Raw genomic sequence first — 24,991 nt, forward strand, 5'->3', positions numbered from 1 at the left:
TGATGAGACAAAAATGTAACTCTTTGGCCTGAATGATAAGTGCTATGCCTGGAGAAAACCGTGCACAGTTTATCACCCGTCTAACACCATCCCTAGAGTGAAGCATGGTGGTGGCAGCATCATGCTATGGGGATGTTTTTCATCGGCAGGGACTGGGAAACTGGTAAGGATAGAGGTAACAATGAATGGAGCAAAACACAGGCTAATCATTGATAGCCTGCTTCAGAGTGCAAACAACCTTTGACTCGGGTGGAGATTTACGTTCCAATAGGACAATAACCCCAAGCATACAGCCAAAGCAACACTGGAATGGCTTCAGAACAAGAATGTGAAAGTCGTGGATCAATGTCAGCAATCCAATCAGCTTCGAGTTCATCTACAAAATGGTCTGTACTATAGATAGTCTGCACTATAAATACAGCAACAACCATTGACACCTCAAACATAAACATTAAAATGCCAAAAAATGTAATTGGATCAAACTGGTCCGTGATATTGATGCACACAGAGCTAGCCTTTTCTGTACACCTACAACAACATACATATGGTATTGTCAGAGTATGATTTGACAGGGCTGCCAGGGGCACTTAATGACTATTGACTTTTCCCCCCAATCATACAGTATAAAAGCAAACGAGGGGTTTCTACTATGCCCAATACAGATGAAGTATCTTCATTTGATCAGTCTTTTGTTGCTGAGAATTTTCCTGCATTGCAGGAAATGCAAACTTGTCATGGATTTAAGTTTTAAAAAGTTTAATTTCCACTCTGAAAATTCAAACTTGATTTGCCCTAACAAACAATCTATCAACCCCTACAAAAAGGTCTATTAATAATCCACATAATAATTCACATTTCCTGTTGCTGCAGGATTATTTTCCTGCTGTAGCAAACTGGCTCAAATTAAGATCCTACATCTGTATGGCAACCACATGGAATCAAATAATTCCTTGCCCTCCTCTCGACACACACACACACAAGATGAAATGGTGTACTTACTGAATGGACCCACTGGAATGGAGAGATGGAGAAAAATTGAGCAGAGAAAAAAAACAAAGAGATGAATGAAAATGAGATGGGTTGAGTTGAGACTTGATTTAATGAGTCCAGTGAACCAAGATTTAGTGTATCATCATTAGATTATGCTTTATGCTGTTGGGGATAGGGGGCAGTATTTGCACGGCCGGATAAAAAACGTACCCGATTTAATCTGGTTACTACTCCTGCCCAGTAACTAGAATATGCATATAATTGTTTGATTTGGATAGAAAACACCCTAAAGTTTCTAAAACTGTTTGCATGGTGTCTGTGAGTATAACAGAACTCATTTGGCAGGCCAAAACCTGAGAAGATTCCAAACAGGAAGCGCTCTCTCTGACCATTTCATGGCCTTCTTGATCATCTCTAACCAAAACAGGGGATCTCTGGCATGACGTGACATTTTCTAACGCTCCCATAGGCTCTCAGATGTCGCCAGAAAGCTGAATGGTGGCTTTGCAGGCCATGGCTGAAAAACATTAGCGCATTTTGTAAGTGGTTGATCTGAGGACAATGAGACTGGAGGCGCGTGCCCGAGCTGACACCATGTTTACTTTCTCTCTCTTTGAACGAAAACAACCACTCCCGGTCGGAATATTATCGCTTTTTTACGAGAAAAATGGCATAAAAATTGATTTTAAACAGCGGTTGACATGCTTCGAAGTACGGTAATGGAATATTTAGAATTTTTTTGTCACGAAACACGTCGGGCGCGTCACCCTTATTTACCCTTCGGATAGTGTCTTGAACGCACAAACAAAACGCCGCTATTTGGATATAACTATGGATTATTTGGGACCAAACCAACATTTGTTATTGAAGTAGAAGTCCTGGGAGTGCATTCTGACGAAGAACACCAAAGGTAATCAAACTTTTCTAATAGTAAATCGGAGTTTGGTGAGTACCACACTTTGTTGGTGTCAAAATAGCTAGCCAGTGATGGCCGGGCTATCTACTCAGAATATTGCAAAATGTGCATTCACCGAAAAGCTATTTTAAAATCGGACATAGCGAGTGCAGAAAGGAGTTCTGTATCTATAATTCTTAAAATAATTGTTATGTTTTTTGTGAACGTTTATCGTGAGTAATTTAGTAAATTCACCGGAAGTGGGAATGCTAGTCACATGCTAGTCACATGCTAATGTAAAAAGCTGGTTTTTGATATAAATATGAACTTGATTGAACAAAACATGCATGTATTGTATAACATAATGTCCTAGGCGTGTCATCTGATGAAGATCATCAAAGGTTAGTGCTGCATTTAGCTGTGGTTTTGTTTTTTGTGACATTATATGCTAGCTTGAAAAATGGGTGTCTGATTATTTCTGGCTGGGTACTCTGCTGACATAATCTAATGTTTTGCTTTCGTTGTAAAGCCTTTTTGAAATCGGACAGTGTGGTTAGATTAACGAGAGTCTTGTCTTTAAAATGCTGTAAAATAGTCATATGTTTGAAAAATTGAAGTAATAGCATTTCTAAGGTATTTGAATAACGCGCCACGGGATTCCACTGGCTGTTGAGTAGCAAGCGTCCCACCTAGCCCATAGAGGTTATGTAGTATGGCTCAGGTTGGAGGGTTGTAGTATGGTTCCGGTTGGAGTCAATTTAGTCAATTCAGAAAGTGAGAAATAAATAAATGCCATTTTAAAATTTCTAACAGAATTTCTATTCATCTTCTGAATTGAGTGAATTTAAATTAAAAGCCATACCTGCTATGGCTAGGTATTATGGTTTGATGGCTATACTTTAAAAAAAATAACACACACACACTAGCATACCCCATTAATATTGCAGCTGCACTCTCCAAACTAAATAATGTTGCCATAATTCACACAGAACAATCTCCAAGCAATTCCATGCCATAAACTCCTATTGGTGCGTATTTGTGCACCTGTGTCTTTACTTGTGTGTGTGTATGCGCACACGCATGTGTGTGTGTGGAGGGTTCCAAAAGTAAAATGTCAAAAAGTGCAGGAGACCTAAGTCATTACTGATGGAGTCAAGTGCTGCTGAAATTGAACTAAACTAAACCTTTAATAATGCCTGTCAGCTTTACATAAGAGACTGTGTGTGTCTCACTCATGCCCACATTCATGTATGTCCATATTCATGTGTGTTGTGCCTGGTCTTACCATGGACCTGCAGGCTGCCCGATGCCTCTGCCTTGCCCACGCTATTCTCAGACACGCAGGTGTAGGTGCCCTCGTCCTCAGCCCGGACCTGGGTCAGACGCAGGCTGTGGTCACTGCGGATATCTGACCTGCAACAACAACAACAGACCAGGGTGAATATATAGAATGATAGCATGTTATGCTACTGTACATGGGGTCCATTCGCTCTCATTGATTTCTGGTGACTAATGCAATGCTGTGTATCTATCTCTCTCTCTCTCTCTCTCTCTCTCTCTCTCTGTGTGTGTGTGTGTTCTCACCTGCCACGGGGCAGCTCTCCTTCCTCTCTCCTCCAGCGGATGGTGGGGGCGGGGTCTCCGTGGGCCTCACACAGGAAGTCCACCGTGTCATCAGCCAACACCACCTGGTTCACAGGACGCTTAACGAACATGGGTCGCTCTGACAGACCGAGAGAGAGAGAGAGAGAGAGATATGGTCAGAGAGAAAACAACGTACAGCGAGAGAGAAAGAGAGAGAGAGAGAGAGAGAGAGAGAAAGAGAGAGTGAGAGAGAGATATGGTCAGAGAGAAAACAACGTACAGCGAGAGAGAAAGAGAGAGAGAGAGAGAGAGAGAGAGAGAGAGAGAGAGAGTGAGAGAGATATGGTCAGAGAGAAAACAACGTACAGCGAGAGAGAAAGAGAGAGAGAGAGAGAGAGAGAGAGAGAGAGAGATATGGTCAGAGAGAAAACAACGTACAGCGAGAGAGAAAGAGAGAGAGAGAGAGAGAGAGAGTGAGAGAGAGATATGGTCAGAGAGAAAACAACGTACAGCGAGAGAGAAAGAGAGAGAGAGAGAGAGAGTGAGAGAGAGATATGGTCAGAGAGAAAACAACGTACAGCGAGAGAGAAAGAGAGAGAGAAAAAGAAAAGTAGGACAAGATTGGAGAGTGACAGAAGTTGGGAAAATATGATAAATACACAGTAGAAAATAGAGAGGACCAGAGAAAACACAGAACCAGGGAAAGCAAGGTCATCTGAATGTAAACTCCACTCACCAAACACCACTAGTTCTGCTGGGTCGCTGTCCCTTTCCCCCACCATATTGGTTCCCACACACACAAACATGCCTGCGTCGCTCTTCCTCGTGTTCGAAATCATCAGCTTGCCTCCTCGAATCTATGAGAGAGAGAGAGTCAAGAAGTAAGCCACCAGTGTCCCCTTAAAAGACACCGCAGGGGGGACGGAAGCATGGTGATGTGCTTGTCATGTCCCCAAGCCTATTCACTCTATCATGTTGTTTATTAAGCAAACAACACATTTAGGCATCTGTGTCTGTTTATCTCTCTCTCTCCATACCCCTAGCATCAAATTGTCACTATCTCTTTCCGTTTCTGTCCCTCTCTCTTTCTCCAACCTCACCCCACTCTCTCTCTCTCCCATCCCCCCTCTGACTATTCCTCTTATTCATGTGGTTGTACTTGACATTGAGAGAACCTCCACATGGACAAATGTGGAATACATATACCCAAAGCCTTCTATACAGATAAGTGACTGTAGTGTGAGTTACGTGTGTAGTGTATCAGTTATGTGTGTAGTGTATCAGAGTGCTTTTGGCCTCAGGGAGAGCAGAGAGGTGGTCTGTTGTACTGGTGGGTTCAGTTTTTGGTCATTACACCTTCAAATAGATTCAATTAAATGAGCCATATAATCTATTCACTTCCATAATTGACGAAAATCAAAAATCAATGCAATTCCATACACATGATTGTCCATGATTGCGATACAACCTTAGAGTCTATGGATACAACACTGAAATGATGAAACTGAGGTATAGATACAGGTATTCTAGGTTCTATAGGTATACTTATAGATATGTATAGGTGTAGATAGATAGATAGACAGACAACTATCTGTATATACAGTACCAGTCAAAAGTTTGGACACACCTACTCATTCAAGGGGTTTTCTTTATTTTGACTATTTTCTACATTGTAGAATAATAGTGAAGACATCAAAACTATGAAATAACACATATGGAATCATGTAGTAACCAAAAAAGTGTTAAACAAATCAAAATATATTTTACATTTCAGATTCTTCAAAGTGGCCACCCTTCGCCTTTGCTAACGCTTGCATTCTCTCAACCAGCTTCATGAGGTAGTCACCTGGAATGCAAGTTAATTTGTGGAATTTCATTTGTTTTTAATGCGTTTGAGCAAATCAGTTGTGTTGTGACAAGGTAGGGGTGGTATACAGAAGATAGCCCTATTTGATAAAATACCAAGTCCATATTATGGCAAGAACAGCTCAAATAAGCAAAGAGAAATGACAGTCTATCATTACTTTAAGACATCAAGGTCAGTCAATGCAGAAAATGTCAACCACTATGAAGAAACTGGCTCTCATGAGGACCGCCACAGGAAGGGAAGACCCAGAGTTACCTCTGCTGCAGACAATATGTTCATTAGAGTTACCAGCCTCAGAAATTGCAGCCCAAATAAATTCTTCACAGAGTTCAAGTACACATCTCAACATCAACTGTTTAGAGGAAACTACATGAATCAGGCCTTCATGGTTGAATTGCTGCAAAGAAACCACTACTAAAGGACAACAATAAGAAGAAGATACTTGTGTGAGTAAGAGATACACGAGCAATGAACATTACACTGGTGGAAATCTGTCCTTTGGTCCGATGAGTCCAAATGTGCGATTTTTGGTTCCAACCGCCGTGTTTTTGTGAGACACAGATTATGTGAACAGATGATCTCCGCATGTGTGGTTCCCACTGTGAAGCATGGAGGAGGAGGTGTGGGGGTGCTTTGTTGGTGACACTCTTGGTGATTTATTTAGAATTCAAGGAACACTTAACCAGCATGGCTTCCACAGAATTCTGCAGTGATACGCCATCCCATCTGGTTTGCGCTTAGAGGGACTATAATTAGTTTTTCAACAGGACAATGACCCAACACACATCCAGGCTGTGTAAGGGCTATTTGACCAAGAAGGAGAGTGATGGAGTTCTGTATCAGATCACCTGGCCTCCACAATCACCCGACCTCAACCCAATTGAGATGATTTGGGATGAGTTGGACTGCAAAGTGAAGGAAAAGCAGCCAACAACTGCTCAGCATATGTGGGAACCCCTGCAAGACTGTTGGAGAAGCATTTCAGGTGAAGCTGGTTGAGAGAATGCCAAGAGTGTGCAAAGCTGTCAACAAGGCAACGGGTGGCTACTTTTAAGAATCTAAAATCTAAAATATATTTTTATTTGTTTAACACTTTTTTTGGTTACTACATGATTCCATGTGTGTTATTTCATAGTTTTGTTGTCTTCACTATTATTCTGCATTGTAGAAAATAGTCAAAATAAAGAAAAATCCAATAAGTAGGTGTGTCCAAACTTTTGAGTGGTACTATAGGTACAGATAGACGAATATGCAGGCCTTGCAGGTCTTTTTTGGATAGCCACAATAATGAAATTATTGAAGGATGCAACAGAGGCATATTTCTATAGACAGATAGAAAGGACTCACAGTGATCCTCTCGTCGTGGTCGTTGACTTTCATGTTGTTCCTCTTCCAGGAGATGGTGGGCTCCGGGTGGCCCCGCGGGGGGATGCACTCCATGACCGCTGGCTCCCCTGCCGCCACCACAACGTCACTGGGCGTCTGCCTGAAGTCATCCCTCAGGACTGGAGATAAGAGAGAGGTTGGAGAGAGGGAGGTGAGGGGGGTTATTATACAGCAATGATTCCTCAATATCATTTGCTTGGTAATTTTACACGTATTACATGTATTTCTTGCCAACAAAGCACTATCGCAGATGGAATTGAATAGAGGGAGGGAGATACAGAGAACTACGCCTACTGCCCAATTCCAAATCAACCCCTAACCCCCTAAGCACTTTGTTGATGTAATACGATTCGATAGGTAATAGCAAGATCATAATAGCTCTGCCTTTCCCTCTGTAAGGGAAAGACAAAGATACCGTGGAAGTCCACATCAAAATTCTAAAGTAAGGGTAGTCTAGCACATCTTTCACTATGCAGGGTAGCTTATAATGTAGGCTAAGTTTCATTTGTAAGTAGGAACTGTATGCCATAATGCTTTGTGCTGCCTCCACTATCAAGTCTCAAGTCTAAATAAGCGATGAATGCAAAACAGATGAAATTCAGAAAGCAAGAGCAACTCTCAGTGTGTGATTTAATGTTATAACCCAAAGCCCTTCAATTCTGGGATAATGAAATGACTGTGTTTATTTGCGTGTGCGTGTGCATCTGGATGCCTCCCTATGGTCTTCATTGACTCAGTGCGCGTGTGTTCTTGCGTGTGTTCGTGTGTGTGTTTATGTGTGTGTGTGTGGCACAAAGTGGATTAATTCTTCAATCAGACCCCCCCCCCCCCCCCCCCCACACACACACACACACACACACACACACACACAGACAAAAAGATATAGACGCTGTACATGAGACAGAAATACAAACACTTGAAAATACTAGAGACATACACTCAAACACATAGTTGTGCACAGAACATGAGACAAAACCCTACAGATATACGAACACGCACAAACACACTTAAATTCTCACACATCCCCCCCCTCGTTATTTCACTCTCTGCCACTCTGCAATTGGTGCCTGGATATGGCCTTAAGTTTATGAGCAGAAGGGCCTTGTGATATTGCTTTGCACTCGATTCAATCTACTGCAGTGCTTAATTTGAGCTGGTTCTTGCCGGAACAGGATCCGGCACCTCTCCGTTTTGGACTGTTTTGTTCCGGAACTTATTTGGCCGGATTCTGTACCTCTTGTGGCATGAAAAACAATAAACTTTTTTCAATGTAAAAATTATTATAAATGCGATCAAAGTTCATTCGAGTTGCCTCTTCATTAATTATCCTGCCCCTACAAAAAACGTTATTTAAAAAAAAAATGTTTAGGCCAGAGCCTAATATTCTAAGAGCTGATTCGGTTTGGGCCAGGCTTGGGTTTATGGTTTGCTCAACATTGTAATTTACTGTATGTTCGAGATCAACGCAAGGCCGTGGCTGTGTGAGAAGTGCACCAGTATCTCTCACATAGCTAGAATTAATTCAATTTGTATGATCTCTCTGCTCTGATAGACATGAGCCTGCAACTGTCATCTATCCGGTGTTACACTTCATCATTTATTTCCTGATAGAATTATAGCCGCGCGAAGGGTTCTGAAGGAACTGCAGCACCCCTGATGAATTGAAATACATTTGCCAAAATTATTGAATTCCTGCTGTCTGTTAATGAAATCATTCAGAATAGCCTACTACATTATGTGAAGGCCTATAATTTAGCCCCAGAGGATCATTTGCTTATTTAAAAAAAATAGCCTAGCTGTTGATAATAAGGAGTATAATAAATAGCCTAGCTGCCCAATAATAAGGAATAGCCTACAGTCGGGAACGTGTGGCAAATCTGTCAGTAAAAAAACAGCATGCAGACAAAACAGGCCTTTCGCAAAATTTCAAATAAGATCAAGGGAAAACACAGGTTGGAAAGCAAATGGCTCCTGCTGAAAAGCAGAGACTCTATACTGTAGGGTACCAAAATATTTGATCAACTTCCAAATATTGTTTTACAAAAGAAAGAGATACTTTTGGCACGAGCGCATTTGCCATCACCAGTGAGTGTGCTGCACATCATTGGGCGAGTCATAGAAACTGGAAAGCATTTTTAGGACTATAATTTCCTCCTCACATTGTAGCCTACAATATGTGTCTCCGCACACCTAGGCCTAGGCTATTGATGGATTCAAGACGAGGTCGTTTTCATTGAGCTCAGATTTTCAGTTTGTCAGTGTCAAAGCCTGTCAAAGCCTGTAATTTCGATCATTTGTTCTGTATTAAAAAAGTCTCCAGTCATGTAAAATGACGTAGAATTGCATGTAATGCATTTATAAAAGGCCACGTTTTTTCCGGACCTTATTTAAAAATGTTCCCAATGTGTGCAACTTCTTTTAAGGGCCTCTTTTCTACTGCTCTATGTCACTACACAAATGCAATGCTATGCATGCAATGCTTTATTGTAAAGGTGATTTTTTTTTCTCCCCCTCATGCATTCCGGTACTTTAGAACTCCCCAGGCCCCCCCCCCCCTCTTGCTCACTTTTTGTTCCGGAACCTCCCAATTTACAAATTAAGCACTGATCTACTGTAATACCAGAGTGCTGTTGATATGCGTTAAACTGAACGGAGTCAGTTGGAAAATGGCAGTAGCTTGTATCATTGTGTTAAAAATAACTATGAGCATAGTGGAGTTGGTATTTGAGAGGGATCACTGTCCAACCCCAGGCTCCTATCCTCAAATATCACCCCCATATTTGTACCCTCCCAAAATTCCCTTTCACATCAGCTTCTGTCCCACAGTTAGCCAATGAGAAACTTGTGAAAATGGGGGGTGTCTTCGGCTTCTAAAGTTACTCAACTTTCTAAACAAAATCGGCCACTTATCTTTGAAGTTTAGAGTGAATTGAGATTCGGACATCAATGATGGTGGATGATTTATTGATGTGTGAGAGCGTTATGGGGGTGAATGTGTTGCATATATTATGATGACCTAATTAGTAATATCAATGCATGGACGTTCTCACTACATCCTCACTGAACATGCTCTCATGAGTATGGAAAGTGTGAAACTCTCAAATCTTCCAGTCAAATGTTAAGAGGAAAGATTTCCCTCAAAGGTTTTCCTCCAAAATATGGAAGGCCTTATCCTATATTAATTGCAACAGCACTGATTCACTATATTGTCTATTATTCAGATATTCCAATGAAAAGCTTTGTCACACTCCAAAAAGCACCACTATCCCTTAACTGGTCTTTAGGGGCTGAATTACAGTGCTAAAGTCCTCACAATGTCACCCGAGCAGGGTGGTTCTGAGCTGATTCATGACAACTCGCTCCTATAATGAAGGTTGAGAAAAGCCAACAAAACCTGAGGACATTACCATGACCCTCCTTTACGGAACTTATGAAGACACTCCCTATCTCTGTCAATGGCTAACATCCATTATGAGGACACCTTATCTCTACTGATGGGTTACATCCCTTATGAGGACTCACTCTCCCTATCTCTGTCAATGGGGCCCTCTCATCCTGCTTATGTTTGTAATCATTTCTCCAAATGTCAAGATAGTGTGGCGTCCAGTGTGTGTGTGTGTGTGTCTCCATACATCAGCCTGTTTTGTTTATAAGCAAGGTCATGCCAGATCGAAGTGTCTGATTGAGAGAGAATTGGGGATATTTTTTTATTTCCTTCAACAGTTGCAGTATCATGGAGATACAGTATATGCTGGAAGAGATGTTTTCTGGGATGAATGAACAGTAAATGAACTGTTGAGACTGATGTTAAAACGCTCCACATCTCAGTTTCCTTGAGGATAGTAGATTGTAGTGCCTTAGTTATGAGTATATCATTGCTATTTCTAAGCCCTTGCCTAGGGCATGTGTATGCTTACTTGCCCACACGGTATATGTTAGATCCCATAGTACCACCCCTTTCCCTAGACTCCAATCATTGGAGTGGACCACACAGCCTTTGGGATCCACACTCTCCCATCAGCACATCAACTGAGGGCCTGAAACACACGCACGCACGCACGCACACACACACGCACACACACACGCACACACACACACACACACACACACACACACACACACACACACACACACACACACACACACACACACACACACACACACACACACACACACAGCCCCTGACCTTATATCAACCTCATTCAAACCTTACCCCAACCACCATTAATCAAGACCGAAACAGTGCACTACCAAAATCACTCAGGGACCTGTCCAGTTATGGCATGTCGTTTCAGGGAACCTATTTAGCTTGCTACATCCTGGGTCCGGAGTGGAGTGCCACAAGGTTAAGGAAAGCTTGTGTTGACCTGTCACACCCGATGCAAGGGGCCCTTGATCCTATGTCCCTGGTTCCCTCTCCTCACTTGCCTCTGCTTCACTGGATGCATCACAAATGTTACCCTATTGCCTATTTAGTGCACTACTTCTGATAGGGGCCCATAGAGCTCTGGACAAAAGTAGTGCACTATATAAGGAATAGGGTGCCCTTTGGGACTCAGCCACTGACTGGCCAGCATCTTTGAGAAAAGGGGCTCTACAGAAACTTGATTAGGCACTGGCAATTACCCATAAAGCCCGTGGGGGACCAGATTAAGCAGGTGACCCTTGACCCGCCAGTGCTGATGCCCCTCGGGGGAAGCTCCTCAAAAAAGCCAGGCATAATCCCTACCACCAGGCCTGCATGGTCCACTTCAAATAAGAGGGGGAGACACACACACACACACATTTTGGTAGTGCACTGTTTCGGTCTTGCAGAGACATGCACACACACATACACAGATAAAAAAAGATATACACTGCTCAAAAAAATAAAGGGAACACTAAAATAACACATCCTAGATCTGAATGAATAAAATAGTCTTATTAAATACTTTTTTCTTTACATAGTTGAATGTGCTGACAACAAAATCACCCAAAAAGAATCAATGGAAATCCAATTTATCAACCCATGGAGGTCTGGATTTGGAGTCACACTCAAAATTAAAGTGGAAAACCACACTACAGGCTGATCCAACTTTGATGTAATGTTCTTAAAACAAGTCAAAATGAGGCTCAGTAGTGTGTGTGCCCTCCACGTGCCTGTATGACCTCCCTACAACGCCTGGGCATGCTCCTGATGAGGTGGTCGGATGGTCTCCTGAGGGATCTCCTCCCAGACCTGGACTAAAGCATCCGCCAACTCCTGGACAGTCTGTGGTGCAACGTGGCGTTGGTGGATGGAGCGAGACATGATGTCCCAGATGTGCTCAATTGGATTCAGGTCTGGGGAACGGGCGGGCCAGTCCATAGCATTTACATTTACATTTTACATTTTAGTCATTTAGCAGACGCTCTTATCCAGAGCGACTTACAGTAGTGAATGCATACATTTCATACATATCATACATTTTTTTTTTCTGTGCTCTTGCAGGAACTGCTGACACACTCCAGCCACATGAGGTCTAGCATTGTCTTGCATTAGGAGGAACCCAGGGCCAACCGCACCAGCATATGGTCTCACAAGGGGTCTGAGGATCTCATCTCGGTACCTAATGGCAGTCAGGCTACCTCTGGCGAGCACATGGAGGGCTGTGCGGCCCCCCAAAGAAATGCCACCCCACAACATGACTGACCTACCGCCAAACCGGTCATGCTGGAGGATATTGCAGGCAGCAGAACGTTCTCCGCGGCGTCTCCAGACTCTGTCACGTCTGTCACATGTGCTCAGTGTGAACCTGCTTTCATCTGTGAAGAGCACAGGGCGCCAGTGGCGAATTTGCCAATCTTGGTGTTCTCTGTCAAATGCCAAACGTCCTGCATGGTGTTGGGCTGTAAGCACAACCCCCACCTGTGGACGTCGGGCCCTCATACCACCCTCATGGAGTCTGTTTCTGACCATTTGAGCAGACACATGCACATTTGTGGCCTGCTGGAGGTCATTTTGCAGGGCTCTGGCAGTGCTCCTCCTGCTCCTCCTTGCACAAAGGCGGAGGTAGAGGTCCTGCTGCTGGGTTGTTGCCCTCCTACAGCCTCCTCCATGTCTTCTGATGTACTGGCCTGTCTCCTGGTAGCGCCTCCATGCTCTGGACACTACGCTGACAGACACAGCAAACCTTCTTGCCACAGCTCGCATTGATGTGCCATCCTGGATGAGCTGCACTACCTGAACCACTTGTGTGGGTTGTAGACTCCGTCTCATGCTACCACTAGAGTGAAAGCACCTCCAGCATTCAAAAGTGACCAAAACATCAGCCAGGAAGCATAGGAACTGAGAAGTGGTCTGTGGTCACCACCTGCAGAACCACTCCTTTATTGGGGGTGTCTTGCTAATTGCCTATAATTTCCACCTGTTGTCTATTCCATTTGCACAACAGCATGTGAAATGTATTGTCAATCAGTGTTGCTTCCTAAGTGGACAGTTTAATTTCACAGAAGTGTGATTGACTTGGAGTTACATTGTGTTGTATAAGTGTTCCCTTTATTTTTTTGAGCAGTATATATACACATAAACACTCACAGATACACACGAACACATCTCATGAGAGAGGTAGACCCTAATGAAGGCAACCCTATTCCATCTATCAGCTAACAAAAATCAATTTCTCATCTCAGAAGCCTTTTCTCTTTTTAAGTGAGCTCTTTTACAGAGTCAACAATCAAGCAGCACATCTGTTTGAATTAGCTGTCAACGCGCGTCTCTCATCCAATGTAGCTGTTTGTCTACACCAATGACAAATACACTAGTCACACAAAATGACAAATAGCAAGTCTAAGCTTACCACTCTGTCATCTACATGCAAACATATCCATTACATTGAATCTAACAAAGAAAATAAGCCACGCATATAAACAAAATCAACAATATCAGCTGTGTATTTACGGAATCAATCTTTTCCCCAGTGACCAGCGAATTACTCTTGCAATGTCATGCTTCTCATATGTCCCCACTACAACAACACTTTCAATGTCAGGACCTCACTAATATATAAGTGCATCGTTTGTGCTCCTGATTTGAAGTAAACGCTTGAGGCAGGCAGGTGGCTCACTTTTAATTAAAAGTCCACTTTATTGTCATCATCAAATGCTCATCAAACATTCATCACATTCATCAAAACATTCATCAGATGTTCAGGAAGAGAACAAAGTGTGTGTTCTTTCCACCTGACAAGCGTCAGTAATTTACAGCAGCTCTATTCATGAATACATTTTCATATAGATGACAGAGAGTGTGAGAGAGAGAGAGACAGAGAATGACGGATCATCTCAGGGTGGTAAAAAGAGAGAGAAAAGGAGAGAGATGAAGAGAGAGGGGGAAGAGAAGTGAGTGGGAAAGATAGGGAGAGAGAAAGGGGGAGGGAAGAGAGAAAGAGACGTAGGTCTCCATTTCAGGCTCTATTGTGTGGGGGTCTGCGGCGGTCATCTGTCAATCTGTCCACTTGCATCTCAAGCTGATATGAGGCAATCTGTCACACACACACGTGCTTGCGCACGCACAGGAGATGGGTCATCTACGCCTCCACACACACACTAATTGCTGCGTTTTATCATCCTCAAACATTGATCTGATTTAGAACCAACAGTACCCTACCCTGAACTTAGTCACTGTTACTAGTCGGCTACCACCCGGTACTCTACCTTGCACCTTAGTGACTGCTGCCCTATGTGCAGTGCCTTCAGAAAGTATTCACACCTCTTGATGTTTTTCACATTCTGTTGTGTAATATTTTGCCAATGAGCAAAAACATTTAAGGAAAATAAAGCACAAATATATCTTGATTAGATAAGTATTCAACCCCCTGAGTCAATACATGTTACAATCACCTTTGACAGCGATTACAGCTGTAATTTTTTGGGGGGGTAAGTCTCTAAGAGCTTTGCACACCTGTACCTTGAAATTTGCCCATTAAGCTCTGTCAAGTTGTTTATTGATCAGTGCTAGACAGACATTTTCAAGTCTTGCCAGAGACTTTGAACACGATTTACATCAAAACTTTAACTAGGACACTCAGGAACATTCAACGTCATCTCGGTAAGCAACTCCAGTGTATATTTGGCCTTGTGTTTTAGGCAAATGTCCTGCTCACAGGTGAATTTGTCTCTCAGTGTCGGTTGGAAAGCAGACTAAACCAAGTTTTCCTCTAGGATTTTGCCTGTGCTTAGCTTCATTCCATTTATTTTTATTTAAAAAAACTCTGTAGTCCTTGACAATGACAAGCATACCCATAACATGATGCAGCCACCACCAAGCTTGAAAATATGAAGAGTGATACTCAGTGATATGTTGTGTTGGATTTGCCCCAAGCATAACACTTTGTATTCAGGACAGAAAGTTGCAGTATTACTTTAGTGCCTCATTGCAAACAGGATGCATGTTTTGGAATATTTAATTCTATACGGCTTCCTTCTTTTCACTCTGTCGTTTAGGTAGGTATTGTGGAGTATCTACAATGTTGTTGATCCATCCTCAGTTGTTGCCTATCACAGCCATTTAAAAAAATCACCATTGGCTTCATGGTTTAATCCCTGAACTGTTTTCTTCCTCTCCCGCAACTGAGATAGAAAGGGCACCTATATCTTTGTAGTAACTGGGTTTATTGATACACCAACCAAAGTGTAATTAATAATTGCAGCATGCTCAAAGGGAAATTCAATGTCGTTTTGTTGTTGTTTTTTTCATCTACCAATAGGTGCCCTCCTTTGCGAACCATTGGAAAACCTCCCTGGTCTTTGTGGTTGAATATGTGCTTGAAATTTGCTGCTCAACTGAGGGACCTTACAGAAAATTCTATGTGTGGGGTACAGCGATTGGGTAGTCATTTAAAAAATAATGTTGAACATTATTATTGGATAGTGGGTTCTATTCCCAGGACCACCCATACGTAAAAATGTATGCACGCATGATTGTAAGTCACTTTGGATAAAAGTGTTTACTACATTGTATATACTGTATTATATTACTCTAAAACATTTCTATGATGGCCCAACCGCTTTCCCTCTTAGGTACATAGCCAATATTGGATCTGAATGCTGTTCTGCAGGATGTCACACACTCTAAAGTGCAGTCATGCACTGCAAAAAACTTTGGTATATTTTTTGCCTAATTCACTTCCGTTTTCTCGGTTTTGTTTATCCAGGTTTTGGATTTCCCACATTTGTTTAATTTTTTTTCACACTTCTTCAATAGAAAAACAGGGTTTTATTTTCTGTGTTCACAACAATTCTTAAACCACATCTGGGGATGAAATTTGAGGTCTTGGAAAAATCGAATAAACTTTTATTTTTGAGTGTAGTTGCCCTTTAATTCAGTGTGCATGCCCTGTACCGTTGTTTGGTTACCGGTGTTTCTGTAGTGCAGTAAGCGCACATGTGATGAGTTTCGTAAATCAAACGTCCACTAGTGGTGCCACAGAACAGCGAAAAATGAGTAAATTAACCTTTTATTTATTGTAATTTAAATGTGTTTGTAGTAGTTAAGTGTTGAGTTAGATTACATAGCTACCTCAATCATTATTTTAAATTGTTACTTCACAGCAATTGCTTGCTAACTAGCTAATGAAATTTAGCTAGCTAGCGGGCTCAGCAAAAAAAGAATCCCCTAGATACAGTCACGTGTCATGTCATGAGATGTGTAAATGAAAGAGGAATATAATAAAACAAATCGAATGGAGTTTCCCATCTCCCCTTTCAGAGTATGCCCATTTCCTAACAGACCTGCTAACTTTCATTGTTGTTACTTTAAGGTTGGAACCAACATGCAGTATCTCCAGTAGGCAGAGGCCAGAACCATTTGTCTGCTAGCTCAGGAGTAAGCTACACTGTTCACAGCCCTGTGTAATGTTCAATGTAATTGCATTTCTGGACTTTTTGAAACTTTAATGTATGTGTATTGTTTAAAAAAAATACAATAAAAGGAAATGTATGGTTTAAAAATGTCTTTAATGTTTATTTGTTTAAGCTGTTAGTGAAAATTCTCAAAGTGTTAATACATTTGTATTGACATCATTCAGCCTTTATGTATATGTTATGAATGACCAAAGGTGCCTGATTTTATAGTAAGTACAGCGTCATATGATAGAGTCTTTATGGATGTGTTTGAATGACCGAAGGTGTTTGACTTCAAACAAAGTATTACAGAACACTACATAAAGTGTCAATAAAGAGGTTATTAACATTCTGATGATTTATGAAGGTTCTCTCATGAGCCACAGGTTGCTGTAGGGTGTGATAGGTATTTAAATGGGTTGATGGACCTGCAAAGCGTGTGTGTGTGTGTGTGTGTGTGCGTGCGCGTGTCATAGCCAAGATGATTTGGAGTCCCACCTGAGACTACCGCACCAGGTATTCCCCTTCTGTTCCCATGCTGGAGACCAGGGCTTGATTACAGCCTGTTACAATGGTGCCAACATTTTGTGGCTGATCTTTCAGTGGGGGAGCGGGTGAATGTGTCAAAGACCTGACTGGGCCCAGCCCTGCATGGTATGGTTCGTTATATTGTTGTGTCAAAGACCTGACTGGGCCCAGCACTGCATGGTATGGTTCGTTATATTGTTGTGTCAAAGACCTGACTGGGCCCAGCACTGCATGGTATGGTTCGTTATATTGTTGTGTCAAAGACCTGACTGGGCCCAGCACTGCATGGTATGGTTCGTTATATTGTTGTGTCAAAGACCTGACTGGGCCCAGCCCTGCATGGTATGGTTCGTTATATTGTTGTGTCAAAGACCTGACTGGGCCCAGCACTGCATGGTATGGTTCGTTATATTGTTGTGTCAAAGACCTGACTGGGCCCAGCACTGCATGGTATGGTTTGTTATATTGTTGTGTCAAAGACCTGACTGGGCCCAGCACTGCATGGTATGGTTCGTTATATTGTTGTGCCAAAGACCTGACTGGGCTCAGCACTGCATGGTATGGTTCGTTATATTGTTGTGTCAAAGACCTGACTGGGCCCAGCACTGCATGGTATGGTTCGTAACATTGAGACACTGCCAGTAGTCAATTACAATTGCTACTGTGGGTCTTTTAATCTGGAACACATACAGCTACAGTACATTGCCAAAAACCACTCAACAACTTCAAACATACAGTAGACTCTGACCTGTCCAATGAGCCAAACTGATTAAAGCAGTACCCAAACACTCACAGTACAGTAATTAGAATCCATAGGTCAGCTTTAAGTGATACGGTCTACTATGTGCTCACCCCAGTTCTTCAGTTCTTCTTAGTATTCTATGCTGCTGTCGCTTGTCTACCCTCCTCTCTCGTCCTGTCCTAGTTGTAAAGTGTAAATGTAAACAATTGTTTTCATAGGAATTTCACTGTCTTTTTCACCACATCTGCTAATTCTTTGTAAACCATGTTTTACATTCACTTTTGGTATTTCAGATTTTTCAAATTTGGGCAAGTAAATAAAACTAATTAGAATTTACAGTGCATTTTGAAGGGTATATGAATTTGTATATGAATTTCTACAATTTATAGTTGGTTTGAGGATTTTAAGTCATTGAAATTTGGAGCTATTGGAATATTAACATATTGTCCTGTGTACATTGTGTAATTTATCGATGGTCCCAAACTATCCCTATAGGGATATCCAAAGTCAACCCAAATTTACCACATTAATTACGATCAGGTCGTGTGTAGCTGCACTCCGAATTGATGTTTACTTGTGTGCTGCCAGATGTGGGCAGGATTTAAACAAACCCAACCTTCATTTACATTGTGATGTAGTCACAACAACAAGTCTAACAAAACTCAGTTTAGGACAAGACTGACTTTATGACCAAAATTATCCTATTTGACAGTAGAATAAAAAAAAAAAAAAAAAAAAATGTGTCTGACTCAAAATTGATGCCACATAGATTGTTTTCTATAGAAGTTGTTTAGGGTCAGTTGCTCTTTAAAGTTATTGTAAACTGACACGACCAGGGCAACTCAACTGTAACGAAAAATGCAGGTGTCTGCATAACAGCACAACACAACTCCAAATGTAACACATGCGGACGTAAAACTTACTACTCAGCCTGAACTGTCCCTACTTGCTCCAGAAAATAGGTAGCTTGTCACAGTTGTCGTAGGTTGAAGCGGACCAAAGTGCAGCGTGATTATCGTTCCACATATTTTATTGAACTGTGAAACTATGCGATACATACAAAATAAACTGAACGAACAAAAACAACAAAACGTGACGAAGCATTAACATACACATACTCAAAATCAATCTCCCACAAACCCAGGTGGGAAAAAAACCTACTTAAGTATGATCTCCAATTAGAGACAACGATGACCAGCTGCCTCTAATTGGAGATCATCCCACACAAAGCCCAACATAGAAATACAAAACTAGAACATCACAACATAGAAAAACTAAACTAGAAAAACCCCTGTCACGCCCTGACCTACTCTACCATAGAAAATAACAGCTTTCTATGGTCAGGACGTGACATAGCTTTTGGTGTGGCACCAACTGGTAAGATGCTTCAGGAGGGCGGTCACGTGTGCTAGCAAGGCAGAGGTCCCGAGTTTGCGCCAGGTATGGGCGAAATTGGGAGGGAAAGTTCATCACAAAGCAAGCAGCGTGATGTCCTTTACACAAACATGACAGATAAGAAGCTACACTATATATAGAAAAGTTACACTATATATAGAAAAGCTACACTATATATAGAAAAGTATGAGCGGATTTGGCTATTTCAGCCACACCTGTTTCTGACAGGTGTATAAAATTTGAGCAGACAGCCATGCAATCTCCATAGACAAACATTGGCAGTAGAATGGCCTTACTGAAGAGCTCAGTGACTTTCAAAGGGGCACCCTCATGTGATGCCACCTTTCCAACAAGTCATTCGTCAAATTTCTTCCATGCTAGAGCTACCCTAGTCAAATGTAGGTGCTGTTATTGTGAAGTGGAAACGTTTAGGAGCACCAATGGCACCACCGCAAAGTGGTAGGACAGAACCTAACAGAACGGGACAGCAGAGTGCTGAAGAGCGTAGCGCATAAAAATTGTCTGTCCTCGGTTAAAACACTCACTACCGAGTTCCAAACTTCAATACAATACATGTTCATATGGAGCTTTATGAAATGGGATTCCGTGGCCGATCAGCCGCACACAAGCCTAAAATCACCATGTGCAATGCCAAGCGTGGCTGGAGTGGTGTAAAGCTCACCGCCATTGGATTCTGGAGCAGTGGAAACGTTCTCTAGCGGAATGAACCACGCTTCAACATCTGGCAGTCCGATGGACGAATCTGGGTTTGGTGGATGCCAGGAGAACACTACCTGCCAACTGTAAAGTTTGGTAGAGGAGGAGTATTGGTCTGCGGCTGTTTTTCATGGTTTGGGATAGGCCCCTTAGATCCAGTGAAGGGAGATCTTAATGCTACAGCATACAATTACATTTTAGACGATTCTGTGCTTTGTGGCAACAGTTTGGAGAAGGCGAGGTCCATACAGAAATGGTTTTGTCGAGATCGGTGTGGCCTGCACAGAACCCTGACCATCGAAAACCTTTGGGATGAATTGGAACGCAGACTGCGAGCCAGCCCTAATCGCCCAACATCAGCGCCCGACCTAACTAATGCTCATGTGACTGAAAGGAAGCAAGTCCTCGCAGCAATGTTCCGACACCTAGTGGAAAGCCTTCCCAGAAGACTAGAGGCTGTTATAGCAGCCAAGGGAGGACCAACTCCATATTACAGTTTTTCTCCATTGTTTTGACTCATTTCTTGAAACAGAAATTACATTCTCAAAACTACATGGACTAACCTCCAAACCCCTTGGCAATTGTTCACAACAGAATTGAATTTCTCATTCATTTCATCAAATTGCAAATGTCTAAGTACATGTCTCAATGTCTCAGTACATCTTTACAAATGATTAAGTACATGTAGCCTACATTTAGCACAATTTCCAAGTGAATAGATCTTATCGATCTAAACTGATTGTTGATTCTCAGTCTAATGGTTGTTCGCTCCAAAACGTGTCAGCGTCATTTCATTGTATAAGTCATCACATGCACAATAGTCTGTTCAATTGTCAAAATTAGTCAAGAACATAATACCATGAATACCATATATGAATCCCTTGGAACATTTGATACATTTATTACAGCAATTGACAGTCAGGTGAAACTAGAACTTGACTAACGAAGGAGGAGTTTCACACATCTCAGATGACCAATCAAACAGTATGTTTAGTTACCTAACAGGTGCTGTCCATGACTGTGAAGGCTGCTAAACATGTATGTAAAGAGCTTGACCATGCAGGACCAGTACAATTTCTGAACATGGAGGCACCTGGCCAAGTAAATGAACAAGGGCAACTGCCTGCTCAAGGAAGAGGAAGAGGAAGAAGAGGAGGAGGAGGAGGAGGAGTAAGGGTGCGTGGTGGTGGAATAGGGGGAAGAGGCCGAGGAGCACGAAGACACCATGCTGTCCCGGATGAAATTCGGGCCACAGTTATAGACCATGTCATCAACCATGGCCTCACAATGGCGGAGGCAGGTCGCCGAGTGCAGCCTAATGTGCCTCACTCAACAGTCTCCTCCATCATCCAAACCTTTCGCAGGGAAAACAGGTATGTACTCAGTCAATGATGGAATTATATGTTGTATAGGACAGGACACTGTGCATAGAGCAAGAAATATATTTATTTACACATTTACCTATTCATTTAGTGTGTGTGTGTGTGTGTGTGTGTGTGTGTGTGTGTGTGTGTGTGTGTGTGTGTGTGTGTGTGTGATAGGCCTACAGTAATATCTTACCTCAATGGGATGTTATGATACTAAAAATGACAATAAAAACATTGGAGAAAATAAACTATGTGTCACGCCCTGACCAGGGGAACTCTGCTATTTTGGTCAGGGTGTGGTATTTCTATGGTTTATTTTCTATGTTTTGTTATAGCCTTTCTTTGTGGTTTATTTCTATGTTGGGCTCGGGGGTGATTTCCAATCAGACAGCTGTCGCTAGTTATGTCTGATTGGGAATCACATTTAAGTTCCTTTCCCCCCACGATGTTGGTGGGTTGTTGTCTCTTTGTTTGAGCAAGTAACGTATCGGTATTTTTCTTGAATTTTGTGTACATGTTTAATTCCATGGTGTTGAATAAACATGTGTTCGCTCCCAGCTGCGTTTTGGTCCGCTTCCTCGTCACCAGGCGACGAACGTTACAGAACAACCCACCGAACCAGGACCAAGCAGCGGGAGGATAAGGAGCGCGAGAGATGGGCTCGCGAGGGGAAGGAGTTCTGGACCTGGGAGGAGATCATGTCGGGGAAAGGACCCTGGCGGAAGGATTCCCAGGTCGAGGAGGTGATGCCAGCCGGTGGAAGGAGTCGCAGGCGGTGGTCGAGGAGGCCCGGAAGACACCCCCAAGAAAAATTTTGGGGGGGGCTAATGGGGTGGTCCGGAAGGGCAGAGGAAGAGCCCAGACCACTGCTCTCGTGGGGGATAACGGCAAAGGAGGAGGCAGAGATGTGGCAGGTCCTGGAGGACCTGCGTAGGGACAGCGTGGAGGAAGAGCCTTGGGTGGCAGAGGTGCGCACGGTATCGCCAGTGCGCCTGCACAGCCCAGTGCGCTCTGTGCCAGCGCCCCACATTTGCTGGGCTAGGGGGAGTGTTCAGCGAGGACGTGTTGTGCCGGCTCAGTGCTCCTGGCCTCCGGTGCCCCTTCTCGGCCCGATGTATCCTGCGCCGAGGACGCGCACTGTGTCTCCGGTACGGCTGCACAGCCCAGTGCGTTCTGTGCCAGCGCTCCACACTTGCCGGGCTAAGGTGGGCGTTGAGCCAGAACGGGTGATGTCAGCTGTGCACTCCAGACCTCCAGTGCGCCTCTTCGGTCCAGGATATCCGGCGCCGCTTATGCGCACTGTGTCGCCGGTGTGCGGTCACGGTCCAGCACGTCCTGTGCCAGCACCTCGCCCTTGCCGGGCGAATGTGGTGCGTGTCCACAGTCCAGTCCGGCCCGTCCCTGCTCCCCGCACCAGGTTAGTGGTGCGTGTCCCCAGTCCTGTCCGGCCCATTCCTACTCCCCGCACCAAGCCAGTGGTGCGTGTCCCCAGTCCGGTCCGGCCCATCCCTGCTCCCCGCACCAAGTTAGTGGTGCGTGTCTCCAGTCCTGTCCGGCCCATCCCTGCTCCCCGCACCAAGTTAGTGGTGCGTGTCCCCAGTCCAGTCCGGCCCGTCCCTGCTCCCCGCACCAGGTTAGTGGTGCGTGTCCCCAGTCCTGTCCGGCCCATTCCTGCTCCCCGCACCAGGTTAGTGGTGCGTGTTCACAGTCCTGTCCGGCCCATCCCGGCTCCCCGCACCAAGCCGGTGGTGCGTGTCCCCAGTCCAGTCCGGCCCGTCCCTGCTCCCCGCACCAGGTTAGTGGTGCGTGTCCCCAGTCCTGTCCGGCCCAGTCCTGCTCCCCGCACCAGGTTAGTGGTGCGTGTCCACAGTCCTGTCCGGCCCATCCCGGCTCCCCGCACCAAGCCGGTGGTGCGTGTCCCCAGTCCAGTCCGGCCCGTCCCTGCTCCCCGCACCAGGTTGGTGGTGCGTGTCCCCAGGCCAGTCCGGCCCGTCCCTGCTCCCCGCACCAGGTTGGTGGTGCGTGTCCCCGGTCCTGTCCGGCCCGTCCCTGTTCCCCGCACCAGGCCCACGGCGCGTGTCCACAGTCCGGCACGGCCTGTGTCCGGTCCACCGGTGACCAGTCCTGTTCCGGTCGGCGGCTCCGCTCCGGAGCCTGAGCATGCCGCTCCACCGTGGTCCAGTCCGGGCCAGAGGGGTAGGGCTAGGGTGGAGGCAGGGGGAGAAACACGCCCGGGGCCAGAGCCTCCACCGAGGGTGAGGCGCCCACCCGGATCCCCCCCCTAATAGACTTTAGGTTGGTGCGCCGGGAGTACGCACCGTTGGAGGGGGGGTACTGTCACGCCCTGACCAGGGGAACTCTGCTATTTTGGTCAGGGTGTGGTATTTCTATGGTTTATTTTCTATGTTTTGTTATAGCCTTTCTTTGTGGTTTATTTCTATGTTGGGCTCGGGGGTGATTTCCAATCAGACAGCTGTCGCTAGTTATGTCTGATTGGGAATCACATTTAAGTTCCTTTCCCCCCACGATGTTGGTGGGTTGTTGTCTCTTTGTTTGAGCAAGTAACGTATCGGTATTTTTCTTGAATTTTGTGTACATGTTTAATTCCATGGTGTTGAATAAACATGTGTTCGCTCCCAGCTGCGTTTTGGTCCGCTTCCTCGTCACCAGGCGACGAACGTTACACTATGGAATAGTTTATTTTCTACAGTATCGATGATACAGTTTACAGTAGTATTCCAGTCACTGTGCAGTGATGCATTAGAATTGTTGTAAAGTTACTGTAAGTAAAACAACAATACATTTACATAGGTAACTCATTCTGTAAGGAATACATAAGGTATACATTACGAATGGAGTGTTGTCCTTTGACTTCTATATCTAGGATTGGACGACAACCTTGCACGGGTGGCAGAGGAAAACTTCTCAATGAACAACAAGAACAAGAGATCTGTAATATGGTGATGGCAAATAATGCCATCACATTGAGACAGATCCGCGCTGCAATCCTACAAGACAATGCCATATTCCAAAATGTCAACTCTATTAAGCAACTCCACAATAGACCGGATATTGAAGAAGCATCAGATGACAATGAAGCAAATTTACAGGGTACCATTTGAGAGGAACTCTGATAGAGTGAAAGAGCTGCGGTACCAGTATGTGCATGTAAGTTAGTTACTGGTTGTCCATCATTATAACCTTTTTACAATTAAGCAGTGGTTCCCAAACTGTTTTGGCTTCAGTACCCACTTTACCTGATTTGTATATCCAGATAATCCAGGTAATGAAGTATTTGATTTATCTGACTTCAACATTTCGCCTAAAAACTGCAGCTTACTGTATGATGCAATTATCATTATAATCCTTATTTTGAAGAATATAACATACAATAAGAAAAGGGGTCAAAGAGCTGCAATTAGTGCCTCCCATGTAAATCTATCTAATACTGTGGGTTGTACTGTAACATTTCAGTAAGTCTAGTCATTGATGATTTCCCCCCTCCCCTTTCTGTCAAATACCCCCTGTAGTACCTCTGCATAGCGGTACATGTACCCCAGATTTGGAACCACTGGAGTAGTGGCCAGTAGTATATTGAACTTGTGGAGAACATAGAACATTCCTATGTAATTGTCTGTAACTGTAGTGTATGACTCTTC

At 43.8% G+C, this 24,991-nt stretch overlaps 1 protein-coding gene across 2 annotated transcripts in view; it reads right to left on the reverse strand.

Moving 5' to 3' along the window:
• Positions 1 to 24,991, reverse strand: part of robo3 (roundabout, axon guidance receptor, homolog 3 (Drosophila)) — a 248,478-nt gene that overhangs the window by 64,079 nt on the left and 159,408 nt on the right. Inside the window, exons 3-7 of one of the 2 annotated variants that reach the window (XM_029700136.1) lie at positions 6,684 to 6,841; positions 4,206 to 4,326; positions 3,470 to 3,608; positions 3,171 to 3,298; positions 1,000 to 1,011 (exon numbers count right to left, since the gene is read on the reverse strand). In XM_029700136.1, the coding sequence (XP_029555996.1) occupies positions 1,000 to 1,011; positions 3,171 to 3,298; positions 3,470 to 3,608; positions 4,206 to 4,326; positions 6,684 to 6,841 (558 nt within the window). The remainder of the gene's footprint in view (positions 1 to 999; positions 1,012 to 3,170; positions 3,299 to 3,469; positions 3,609 to 4,205; positions 4,327 to 6,683; positions 6,842 to 24,991) is intronic. The other variant, XM_029700135.1, reaches the window with a different exon arrangement.

The sequence above is a fragment of the Salmo trutta genome, chromosome 19 (assembly GCF_901001165.1).
Source record: "Salmo trutta chromosome 19, fSalTru1.1, whole genome shotgun sequence".
Lineage (NCBI taxonomy): Eukaryota > Metazoa > Chordata > Actinopteri > Salmoniformes > Salmonidae > Salmo > Salmo trutta.